At 41.5% G+C, this 13,189-nt stretch overlaps 1 protein-coding gene across 3 annotated transcripts in view; it reads right to left on the bottom strand.

The window, feature by feature from the left end:
* The window catches only part of ARMC8 (armadillo repeat containing 8), a 51,986-nt gene that overhangs the window by 8,575 nt on the left and 30,222 nt on the right, over positions 1–13,189 (bottom strand). For all 3 annotated transcript variants that reach the window (XM_082221795.1, XM_082221796.1, XM_082221794.1), the window contains 9 exons: positions 12,935–13,015; positions 10,091–10,166; positions 9,892–9,982; positions 8,252–8,312; positions 6,625–6,825; positions 6,016–6,111; positions 2,928–3,010; positions 2,321–2,402; positions 1,201–1,287 (listed from right to left, as the gene is read on the bottom strand). In XM_082221795.1, the coding sequence (XP_082077921.1) occupies positions 1,201–1,287; positions 2,321–2,402; positions 2,928–3,010; positions 6,016–6,111; positions 6,625–6,825; positions 8,252–8,312; positions 9,892–9,982; positions 10,091–10,166; positions 12,935–13,015 (858 nt within the window). The remainder of the gene's footprint in view (positions 1–1,200; positions 1,288–2,320; positions 2,403–2,927; positions 3,011–6,015; positions 6,112–6,624; positions 6,826–8,251; positions 8,313–9,891; positions 9,983–10,090; positions 10,167–12,934; positions 13,016–13,189) is intronic.

The raw sequence follows: 13,189 nt of genomic DNA, 5'->3' as shown, positions 1-13,189 counted from the left end.
TTCTGGAGGTCCGTTCTTAACCTGAAACTGTTTTTAACCTGAGGTACCACTTTAGCTAATGGGGCCTCCCGCTGCCGCTGTGCCGCCGCCATGTGATTTCTGTTCTCATCCTGAAGCAAAGTTCTTAACCTGAGGTACTGTTTCTGGGTTAGCGGAGTCTGTAACCTGAAGCGTCTGTAACCCGAGGTACCACTGTATGGGGTGGTAACCAACTAAGTTGTGCTAAGAGTAGCTCCATTGAAATAAATAAATTTAAGTGGCTTTAAGTTCATTTATTTTGATGGGCCTGTGGAGAGTATGCTGGATATCACTCATGATATAAATGTAGCTGAAGCAGGTGGGTAGACTACCAGAGAACTGTTAGGATTCTTGCTTCGTGTTTGCAGTCATGGGATTGTTTTATCACATGACGGTGTATGTTTTCATTCCACAGCGTGGGAAGTGACGGAGACAGGATGTTTGGTTTACTGTGTTTACGTGATGCGGGACTATTGTTCTTTGTTCTCTCTCTTTGCTGCCTGATGAGAAAGAGAAAGGAGCTAAGTCAGAATGCTCCGAGTGTATTACATGTAAATAAAGTAATTAGCCAAAATGCTGTGCTGCTGAGTTTGTTACGCAGACTGCTAATACTCTGCTGGTTCCAAAGCATGCCGATGCCTCTTGACATCCGTCGCTGTGATGTTCGGTCTGGAGAAAGCTTTTGAAGCTCCCGAACGAACGACCAGGAGGGAGAGAACATGCCAGTCGGGCATGTGTCTCTGCCAGGGTCCTACACGCGAGTAGTGCCATATCATCCATTAAATTACCGTATTTTTCGCTCTATAACACGCACCCGACCATAACACACACGTAGTTTTTAGAGGAGGAAAATCCGTAGGCATGCCACCCGTAGGCATTTCCCCCATAACACGCACAGACATTTCCCCTTACTTTCTAGGAGGAAAAAAGTGAGTGTTATGGTGCAAAAAATATGGTATATTTAGCAGCATTATTCCAGGTGCTGAACAGCCTGGTAAATCTGGGCTTTGAGAAAAAATACTTCTATAGTTGGAAATCAAAACTGGAAAGGACCAGAGAGACTTCAAATCCCAAGAAAGAACTCTATACACATCAGTCCAGTGCCTGTTGATTCAGGACACACTTTTTATGTCATAAAAAGAACATAACACCAATATATTTTTCTGGTTAAAAAAACCAAACCTCTTTGCTTGGAGAAAATTCCAAGAGAAGATTGCATAGAGTGGAAGATGCTACCACTAAGATTTCATCTGGAGCATTCTGTAAAACCTAAGGAGAGATGGAGGGAAAACAACACTATTGTTATAGTGCAGAGTCTAGACCTGATTGTGGGCTGGGTGAGGGGCTTATACACTGAAGCTGAATCTTGGGAAGATGGGGGACTTGCAAGTGAGTAGTTCTACTGTCCAAAATACAGGTAAGGTATCTGTTTTGGATATGGCTGCACCTCACCTGAATATTCAGGTATATTAGTCTGGGAATACTGTACTCCTTGATCTATTATTGTCACTGGAGGCTCAGTGACCAGGATGGCTTTTTTTAAGCTTTGGCTGATGCATCAGTTATGACCATTCCTGGACAGGGATAGCTTGGCAGCAGCAGTCCATGCACTGGTAACCATGTGACGGGAATATTGCAGTGTGTTCTGCGTGGGCCTGCCCTTACATTTGGTCTGAAAACTGCAGCTACCACAGAACGTGGCAGTGCCCTTGTGGCCAGGGTTGACTTCCACCAACAAATTACTATCAGTTAAAAGACCTGAACTTGCTGCTAGCATGTTACTAGGTCAAATTTAAAGTTCTACTGCTAGTGTATAAAGCTTTAAACAACTTAGGATCAGCATTATCTGAGAGATCATTCCCACCGACCCCTGCAATGCGTGACTGTGGTCATGCATTGGAGCCCTCCTTGTGGTGACACACGCACTGGAGGCTTATTCCATGATGGCAGTGTAGAAAAACACTGTTTTATGGACCCCGCTGCCAATTTGAGTTACACAGGCTCTGACATTATCCAGATTTCATCCAATGCAGAAAAGCTATTTCTATAGGCTTTCTCAGAAGGATGCTTTGATTTGCAGGCAGTCTCTGACTCCTTTTTCAGAACTGTTTTACATATTGCATTTTTATTGCTTTATACCACTATGTTATTTCATAATATCCTAGTAAAGTGCACTCGTGATTGTTCAGTGGCAAGCAAGGCTTGCTGTCAGTGTCAATCAGTTGACAGTGAGCCCTTCTGAAGCTGTCAACTGATATAATAAAGAATAACAAACACAATTATTTTTCAAGTGTACAAGTACCTTCATTAAAGGTTTCCATACAGCATGGTCTTGGAAACTAGTTCGGAGCTGCTGCACGGATCGTGACAAACTGTGCAAACATCTGCAAAAGAAAAAATGAAGTATTAATTACAAGGAAGCCTTTTCCAAGGTTCAGAGGATCCCTGTTCAATGGGATGAGGACAGAGACAACTTTTACCAGCAGTAACTTAGTTTTCAGAAGCCGTTGCCACCCAATTTTCAGGAATTCCCCCTTCCTCTCACTCACTACAGCCGGGTCCCTCAACCCTTAAGAAAGGCTTTTTGGGTGGCAGACAGACAGAAGAAAGGGCAAGAAAGTCCACTTCTTCCATACTACTTCTACATGTTTAGTGCTGAAGCCAACCAACTTCCAATATAATTTTCATTCCTCAGATAACCTTGTGAGAAATGTTTACAGAAAAAGTAATAATGCAAAAATTACTGAGAATTATCTGAAAATTAATTCATCTTGCTTTTCAAGCGATAGTTATTGCGGATTTGTAGTTTTAAATGTTTTAAAATCAATGTATTTCCTAGCTAATGAAGTGAAAAATAGTAAGGCAAAGCACCCTGGATGTAAGTCTACTTACTTAAGGTAACTTCATACCTGACTGCAGCTAAGCGCACCTTGATGCTAGATTCAGACAAGCCATTCACAATCCGATCCATCATATTTTCAGTTTCAATTATCTGAGTGAAAAGTTATGAAATCAAATCAGTTAGCTGGAACATGTGGCAGTAAAATAATTCAATCGCCAAAACAGAACATGGCATCTGGTACATTTAGCTCAATATTCTAAACTCTACAGAGAACGTATAAAAATGTTAACTGGAAAAAATGTTATTTCCCCAAAATAGAAATTTCTGGGGGAAATGTTTCGCACCTGTACAATGACACTTAGTAATGCAGATTTACATTTTAATATGTATAATATTTTCACAATATTTTTGGAATGTTTTCAGCCATCACCTTTTCTTTTTTTAATAATATTTTCTATTAAGTTTACATTTTACCATAACCACAATCCATTAAATAATCTCATCACCAATAACATTGCTCAAACTTAGCTTCAACTTCCCCCCCATCCCACTCTCTGGCTTTCATAAATATTCAATTACATCTTAGCATTTCTATAACCTCCTATTTGCTTTCTTTCTATCTTAATAAAATTTACCTTATTAATTGTAAACCAGCTCCCAATATTACCGTATTTTTCGCCCTATAGGACGCACTGTCCCATAAGGCGCACCTAGTTTTTGGGGGGGAAATAAAGGGGAAAAAATTATTTCCCCCCCAGGTGCGGGGCTGGAGCGGGGAAACTCGAGCTTCCCCCAACCCCAGCCCCCAAACAGGCAGCTCTCTGCAAGCCGTGGGAGCTCTCCCGCTGCTTGCGGAGAGGTGTGCGAAGCCTGGACGCGCTGAGCTCAGCGCGCGCAGGCTTCAGCATGCAGGCAGCTCTCCGCAAGCAGTGCGCACCGACCCTTCTCACTCTCTAGGCTTCAGCGAAAGCCTGCATTCGCCCCATAGGACGCACACACATTTCCCCTTCATTTTTGGAGGGGGAAAAGTGTGTCCTATAGGGCGAAAAATACGGTAACATTACAAAATATTTTAACTCAAACCTACAAACGTTTTCAGGTGTTTACAATGTTCTTCCATATATTGTATAAATTTACTCCAGTCCTTTCAGCCATCACCTTTTCATATGAAAAACTTCATGCTGCAAATAGCATGTTTGGACACAGGCTGCGACCATTTTGCATGGGGGTTCCATTCCTGGCTTCCGGGAGCATCAGTGGAGCACGCATGAATCCACCTTGCCCTGTTTCGCCTTCTTCCGGGTACAAAAGGACCCACAGGCTTGTGGCCAGACATCAATTTGACACGTGCAAAGAGGTCACCACTTATACTATGTTTTCTTTGTGACAAAGAATGTGGTAAAAAGGTAAAGGGACCCCTGACCATTAGGTCCAGTCGTGGCTGACTCTGGGGTTGCGGCGCTCATCTTGCTTTTATTGGCCAAGGGAGCCGGCGTACAACTTCCGGGTCATGTGGCCAGCATGACTAAGCCGCTTCTGGCAAACCAGAGCAACGCACGGAAACGCCGTTTACCTTCCTGCCGGAGCGGTACATATTTATCTACTTGCACTTTGACGTGCTTTCGAACTGCTAGGTTGGCAGGAGCAGGGACTGAGCAACGGGAGCTCACTCCATCGCGGGGATTTGAACCGACGACCTTTTGACTGGCAAGTCCTAGGCTCTGTGGTTTAACCCACAGCGCCACCCGTGTCCCTAAAGAATGTGGTAGGGTCTCCTAATTCACTTCCTTAAAGTCACATATCTATTTGTGTACAGAGTATTTCCCAGATAGTGAAAAAGTAATGTTCCATACCGGGGGTGGTAACCTGCCCCATCCCCTCCACCTCCCCTTAAGGACTGCACTGCCTCAGGGGAAAGTGATCCCAGGGCCACATACCAACAGTGGGTGAGACCAAAGTATGTAAGGATACACCCTTCTTAATTACTTAAATACTTACTTACTTACATTCATTTACACCCACATACACCCACACCTTTGTCTCCATCACTACACACTGAAAAAGCAGTGCCTCCCTCCTTAGGCAGCTGCATCACTTTTTCCTACTTATCAGCCACGGGAGACTTTAGGAAGGGGAGATTTATGTCTCCTTTCCTTAAAATGCATCCCTAACAGCACTGCTCAGCTAACTGGAGGGAAATAGCGCAGTGGCTGGAAAGACGGAGCAATGCCTAGAAAGAGAGAGGCAGACCAGCTGGGAAGGCTTTGCAAGAAAGGTGCAATTGTCCCACAGGCCAAAGGTTCTACACCACCTAGGTAGTTTACCTAGTAAATGCAACATTTCTTCACAATGCTCATTTGTTACTATTATTTTTTGCATGCTGCTTCCTGAGTGTCAGACGTTTCTGTAGCTATTATTACATTAACCAGTAACAAGCGAGACACACCAATGGAAATACTTTCCCTTCTTAGGGTGTACTCTCCCACCCCAACCTCACTGGATATGATTCCACATTCATACAACTTTTCAGGAGAGACAACAGCAGAATGGCTATCAGTTGCTAAGAATGGTGACTCTTGTATATATCTAGACCCCTGTCCAATAATGATGCAGAAAGTTACGGAAAGGTAGAATAGCAAAGAAGGGTTTTTTAATGTGTCTTGCGAAAGTGTCTGAAGGTCAAAAAAATCTGGGGTCTGGCTAACTAAAGATGGAAAGCAAGTTCAGTAGAGTTTAAACAAGCAAGAAAAAGGAAGACCACCAACCTGTATCTCAGCGTTACTACAGTAACTCAGCATTACTTAACCTTGGGTTAAGAAGTTAATTCGTTCTGGAGGTCCGTTCTTAACCTGAAACTGTTCTCAACCTGAAGTACCACTTTAGCTAATGGGGCCTCCTGCTGCCGCTGCGCTGCTGCTGTGCGATTTCTGTTCTCATCCCGAGATGAGAAGTTCTTAACCCGAGGTAATATTTCTGGGTTAGCGGAGTCTGTAATCTGAAGCGTCTGGAACCCGAGGTACCACTGTAAGTCTTTTGCCAAGGACACACAATCGCTGTACTTGTCTGGAAAGTCAGGGCAACTGCTTTGACTGGAATATACCACTTCCTGTCTGCAAGCTATTGGTATTGGAAAATACATTCACGCCAAGACTCACCTTCTTTCTTATATCTTCATCGTTTGCTCCAAGTGCAGCATAGAGCTTGAATGCAGCCTGGCGCAGTTCATGAGCGTGCTTTAGGTCATGATCAAGCTAGTAAAAAATAATAATAATCAAATTCAAGTTATACTTAAATTGCAATCTTTGGGCTGTTGATAGAACAGTGTCTACTTTCAATGTCTAAGTAACAAGAGAGTGAAATAAACCAAAGCGTTGGGCAATATACTTTTTAGGCCCCTTCCGCTACCACCTATTAGAGTCACATTTGCACCTGTCAATGTTTGCTGCATCTGTACCAGTGGATACTGTTCACAGTTTATACAGCTAGGACTATATTCTGTGTCTTGCCCCAAGTAGTATTCATTCTGTTTTGTTTAGTTATCCAGTTGGGATCTTGCAAAGAACGTACTAATTACAACACCAAACAACTCAGACAAAAAGGCATTTGATTACAGCAACAAAGTAAACTGGGATATCTTATACCTCCTTGTATCTAATTATTAGCCAATCAACAAGAACTGAGTGTTAGATACTATATATTTTAATTTTTCACACACAATCTCCCCACATACTTTTGGGAAGTTTCCAAATTGATTGAAGACATACCCTTTTTATATCAGTGATGGCACTCACTGAACTCGGATATTTGAAGTAGTCAGCAAGCATTGCAATAAGGTGGTCAGTAATACTGGCGATTCTTTGTAGCTCAATATCTGCTTCAATCAAATAGGCAAGAGTTTCTGCTCCATCTACTCTCTCCTCTAGTAGCCTCTCCTTACTACACATCCGCGCCAAACATGGTAGTGTCTGGAAAGTACAAAAACTATGATTATTATTTTGATGTAACTCATCTATACATGCTTTTGAAATTTGTTAGGTTTGTCATTTAGATCAACTTTCAGATAAAAAAGACATTTTCTAAGCATAGATCTTCTGAGATCTAGACAAGTCTCTGTACAAATGAAAAATTTAAAATAGCCACTGCCATTAGTGTTCCTGCACCATCAAAGTAACTTGTACAAACAATACAAATTTATATGCAGCTAGGAACCTGCAAAAAAATTAACTGTCTAATATCCACTTAGACTTGCCAAGGTTTACTTGATCTGCCATACACAGCTTCTTGCTTTAAAGGCAAAATGACTTAGCACTAAGATGGAACAAAGTTATCCAAAAGCAAACTGGTCAATAATTCACTTATGGTAGTGGTCATAGGGACTGAAACAATCTACTTCCCCTGCAATAACTTTGAAAAATAAAGTGACACCAGAATGCATGGTAATCTCTCTCCTACAGGGAGCCTTCACAAAATTAAGACCAAGACAAGTACTAATCCTTAAATATTAACAGATACAAAACATGATTTATCTACTACGGGCTTGAATTTAACGACTGGGCTGCTAGCCACAGATGACTAGGCTGATGGAAGAAGGATGAATCCGTTCCAGCCATATTAGGAAGGAAAGCCCTTTCTTCTGTGAACACCACAAAACTGTGTGGAGTGTCAGAGGAAGAATACATCACTTTGCCCCTCCTTCACCCTTTTGCTTGGTACAAGTTTTTTCTTCTTGCACTACCCTGCGCATTCCTGATCTAGTGAATAGAACCCAGAAAGGAACATATTTTTTGTTCTGGTACAGCAATGTAAGTGAAGTGCAGAAGAACAGGGGTATTCGTTCATGTTCTGGCACCATCCAGAATAGCTGCTGGAAGAGGGCTATAACCTACTCTCCATACAACATCAAATACTTTTCAAATCGCCCTTTGTATCATTCAATCTACCCTAAATTCCTCAGTTGGTTCCCAAGGCTGCTCCATTCCCAGGATGGAGAGCATCTCAGATAGGCAACGACTGTGCAGCAGAACCATTATCCAAGGCAGTGTACTCAGCATAGTGAACTAACTAACTTCTAAATCAACTTGACTTTAGTCCAAACCTGAGAAGCTGATAAAGGTATGTTGTATTGATGATACATATGCAACTTTAAAAACAAAAACAAAAAACCCTTCCGCTCCAAAAGACTCTTCACATAGAACACATTGCTACAGTCCATACGGTTAACAAGGATAGGCCAACAGAGGTCAAGAGCAAAGAGGGTGTATATTTCATAACCATACTACCAAAAACTAGCAGCTGCTAATCACCACCAAGTAGGAACAGCTTTATTAGTGCTTCCTAAATTCCTAGGCGAGACCCTGGTGCAAAACACAGCTATATGCTTACTCAACTTACCTTTAACACAATGCAGGTATCATCAGTGCGAATTGCTCCAGCTCTGCACATGTAAGTAAGGCTACAATGAAACATCAAAATGCTGATTAACTGACACATGTAGTATATACAGAGAATTGATATTTTTTTTAATCATTAGAAGGCTTACACTACCTTAGACAGAACTACAGACCTAATTTACCCATATTGTCAGAAGTATCAAGTATATTTTAGATTTTGTTTTGTCTCATTGCTGGATGAACCATTCAGCAGTTAAGGGGACACATTTTAAAAACAAATGAAATAGTAAAGCTCTGGAAAACAGAAGAGTATCATGACCCTTGTTAGAGCAGATATAAGCTGGTGGGGAAGAAAGCTATACTAAAGTGGAATGCAGGAAGCTGCCTTATAACAGGTCAGAGAATTTGTTCATCTAGCCCGTACAGTCTATTCTGACTCCCAATGGCCCACAAGAGCTTTAGGCAGAGACAACCCACTCCCATTACCCCCTTCAACTGTAGATGCCAGTTGCTGAAGCTAGAACTTTCTTCATGTAAATCTTCTACTCTACCATTGAGCAAGAGCCCCTGTTGGTAGTGCCATAGTAGTGTGAGTGATCAAGTGGACACAACTACATAGTTTAACTATGCACTCTATTAAAAAATTCCTTCCAGTAGCACCTTAAAGACCAACTAAGTTAGTTCTTGGTATGAGCTTTCGTGTGCATGCACACTTCCTCAGGTACACTGAAACAGAAGTTGCCAGATCCTTCTATACAGTGAGAAGGTGGGGAGGGGTGTTACTCAGAAGGGTGGTGGGAATGGGAGATTGGCAGATAGCTGAGATGAGCCTGTTGACGACTCTTAACGACTGCAATAGGTCTTACAGGAAAAGGCAAGGGGTGAGAAGGTGAAAAATGGCTTATGCACTCTATGAAGAAGTACTTTGTTTTGTTGGTCCTGACTCTTTACAACATTCAGCTTCACTAGATGTCCCCGAGTTCTAATGTTATGAGAGGGAGAAAAAATGCACCTGTGTGTGGATCCAGGAGCATTTCAGAAAAAACTACCATCAGCATCCTACCTAGCAATCTAAAGTTCACTTCCTGGGCCTCATAACTACATTTGCCCATGTCATTGTGCCAACATGCACCAAGATCACCAACTCCTACCAGGCTATCTAGACAACAAGCAACATCTGCAACCTTCACATTAGGTGGGCAATCTGCAGGCCCAGGTATTTAATGCTACTGTTATGTGAGCAGAACATAATTCTGCTTGCAAAGTAAGTCTTTCCCTTCCTCTCCTGCCCACCTTCAGCACTACTTCACGCCCTTATCTATTCCAGAGGCCTGAAGGACCCTCTTGAGCAGTCCCACGGTGAGAGTGGAATACAACCCTTTGATTTTGCTAATTTGCTGTATGGGTTGACACAGTTGTGTATTCATAATTTATTGTGACAAGTAAATATGTGTAGCATTTAAAGCAGGCTTCCTCAACCTCGGCCCTCCAAATGTTTTTGGCCTACAACCCCCATGATCCCTAGCTAGCAGGACCAGTGGTCAGGGATGATGGGAATTGTAGTCTAAAAACATCTGGAGGGCTGAGGTTGAGGAAGCCGGATTTAAAGTGCTACTCCTTCTTGAGCCTGAAGAATATTACCATTTGGCTGATGTGAGCTGCATTTCAATAGGCTTATCTCTTTGTAACATCTTCACAAAAATCTGTGGTAATAGTTCTCCATCAACCAACACTGAAAATGGGAAAAAAGAGGTGTCAGGAATTAACTAAATTGTAATTACTTAGCAAAATTGCAATTACTTTGTGAATCTGTATATTGACAGCAAAGTGCTCAGCTTACCATTTACGAGAGTTAATGATACCTGGGGGTTTTCAAAGGCTAGAACTGCAAAGCATTTCAGTGCTTGCATTCGAACCTGTATAAAAACACACATTTATAAATTTATGTTTTATGTAAAGTCAGTCAAAGCTACTATCACTTAAATATTTGTCAGAAGTCCACTGAAAATGTGGTGCAAATATGGAGGAAGTCCTTTAAAAAAGCTAGGAGGGTTAAGTGATTAGAGCCACAGTTCTCAAACTGAGAGGGAGTCCTGCCAAAACAGAATCTGAATCATCACTGGAGCAGAAATCATCTTCTCCTTCACTCTGAAACTTTTATGCACTCCAGTTTGTGCAGAATGAGTGCTCACCCACGTTTCCCTGCTTCCTTCCCAATCAGTATAATGAGCGAGTCTCCTTTTTGCTGAACAAGAGTTAAAACTGCCAGTCCCACTTTCTTCCTTCTCCTCCCTTCCATTTGACATGCTGCAAGGGCCTGTCAATCAGCTTCTTCTTTGACTCTCTACCCTCCCTTGCATCATAATTGCATTTGATAGCTAGGCAGTTACTTTCCCACATAATGTAAACAGGCTCAGTGCAGCCTAATTTGAGAAACGACCTTTGGCTACTTATAATGAGTCAAAATAAAATGCCCACAAGGTTTCTCACTGCCAATTCATATAAGGCTAAGCACACAGGGGATTTTCACTTTCCAGAGCTATCAGGAAACCCCCTTTTTAAGGAAGTGTAACTTTACGAGTCAACGTCTAAATGCATTGAACAGAACATATTTCTGATTAAAACTACAGGATGTTCCATTCCGAAAGAATGCAACGGAAGCCTTAATATTTGGAACTTGCAGACTATTTGTATCCAGTGAATATTTATTATACAATTTGTAGCACAGGTCCTCACATCCTTTTACTCAATTTACAGATAAAATCAGAGTTGCCAATGAACTTTGTATAAAGCCGATTTGGCTGGTTCAAAAAGATCATAGTAAGCTACTTTCTACTAAGTCCTTTATACTTGTCCATCTAGCCTAGTATTGGCAATTCTGACTGGGAGTGGCTCTTCAGGGTCTCAGGCCAGTCTTTTACTACACTTGCCACCAAAACAACCAAACTCTTCCAAGAGGCCTCTTCATCATAGCACGTCCCCAATAATATCTGACATGGACCAGGTTCCATGCTAGGAGAATGATCCAGAACTATTCTAGATGACATGGAATGTTTTCAAACATCACGAATGGTTATCTAAGTAATTAATCTAATTTTTGCAGGTTAATTTTAAAACTGACCAGGGGAAGCAAATAAAGACCCTCCTAAAGAATGATGTGCTGGGAGATGCCAGATACAGAGTTCTCCCTGCGCAGTCTCCCAAGCAGCATGCAGCGGGGATTTACTTTCAATCCCCTTCCTCCATTTCCCTAAATATTAAACATATACAGTGGTACCTCGGGTTACATACGCTTCAGGTTACAGACTCCGCTAACCCAGAAATAGTACCTCGGGTTAAGAACTTTGCTTCAGGATGAGAACAGAAATAATGCTCCGGTGGCGCAGCAGCAGCAGGAGGCCCCATTAGCTAAACTGGTGCTTCTTGTTAAGAACAGTTTCAGGTTAAGAACGGACCTCCGGAACGAATTAAGTACTTAACCCGAGGTACCACTGTACTTGAATTCAATAAAGTACAACTTTATTTTCTATGTTTCTGAAAGTTAACTTTGAAGAGGTCTAGTTTTCTTTTATTACTTCATGTTATGTACTAAGTAGTCATCTTGGGCCAAAGTTAATGTTATTCAATGAAGGTAGAAATGACTCATCTCAGTATATACTTTGCTTTGAAGAATTTAATTGTTTGAATCTTTTCTTAATACTGCCATTGGCCATTTCTGCCATATAATTAATTTGTAATTTGAAGTTTCAGGCACTAATTACCAGTGCCTGTTAAAACTATCCTCTCCCAGGGCACCTGATGGAATAAGATGAGCTGGTTTGCCATGGTTTCTTTGTTGGTGATGTTCTGAGTACAGTGGTGCCTCGCAAGACGAAAATAATCCATTCCGCGAGTCTCTTAGTCTAGCGGTTTTTCCGTCTTGCGAAGCAACCCTATTAGCGGCTTAGCGCTATTAGCGGTTTAGCGGCTATTAAAGGCTTAGTGGCTTAGCTGCTAAAAGGCTATTAGCGGCTTAGAAAAAGGGGGGGGGCGAAAAAAATCGCAAGACTTGCAAGATGTTTTCGTCTTGCAAAGCAAGCCCATAGGGAAATTCGTCTTGCGAAGCGCATCGAAAAACGGAAAACCCTTTCGTCTAGCGGGTTTTTCGCCTTGCAAGGCATTCGTCTTGCGGGGCACCACTGTAGTTCATCTTATTTTTGCTTTCTTTTTGGAGGTTGGCATCCTTTTTAATGTTACAAGGTTAATTGCTTATAGCCATTTTAAACATTTCTACATTTTAAATTTGTTGCAAGTAGTTGGTATTAGGAGAATAACAAAACAATTAAGTAATGATTAAGCATGCTACTTCATGACAGGAATAATGTTGCCAGGAAGATGCCATCAGAGATATTTCTTCAGCTTCACTTTCCTCTACCCATTTCCATTATGTTCCCTTCTACTCTCCCACTTTCTTCTTTTTTTATGCCTCTCAAGTATACAACAGAAGAGTCCTTTATAGGAAAATATGCTTTGTGATGTTTCCCCACATCTGTACACACACTGCTAAAAGTGAAACGCTTGCAGTCTCTTCTGTACCAAAACAGCAGCTTCTGTTGCACTTACTTCTTCACTCCAGCAATGATGCTGCATCAAGATTCAAACTAATGGCTTACTTTATAGAATAGAGGTTATATTAATGCCTTACTTTATAAGATGTAGAAGTTAACAGGTGAGCAATATTCTGCACTGCTCCATGGTTAAACAGGACTGTCTGATGGTCTGGACCCTATTAAAAAAGAAAAAAAGCCATTGCTCCTTAAATGTAAAGGGAGAAGAAATAATTAATTTACTGTACATAATGCATACTAAATTGAAAGGTTACTCATTTTCCAAGTTTATTATTGTTCATTCCAAGCTAAGAATAGACTGGATTTTTACAGCATCTTCCAAAATTGCTACC

The sequence above is a fragment of the Podarcis vaucheri genome, assembly GCF_965113315.1.
Source record: "Podarcis vaucheri genome assembly, chromosome: 5".
Classification (NCBI taxonomy): domain Eukaryota; kingdom Metazoa; phylum Chordata; class Lepidosauria; order Squamata; family Lacertidae; genus Podarcis; species Podarcis vaucheri.
Note: the sequence above shows the minus strand (reverse complement) of the source record. Positions and strands in the feature narration are given on the sequence as shown.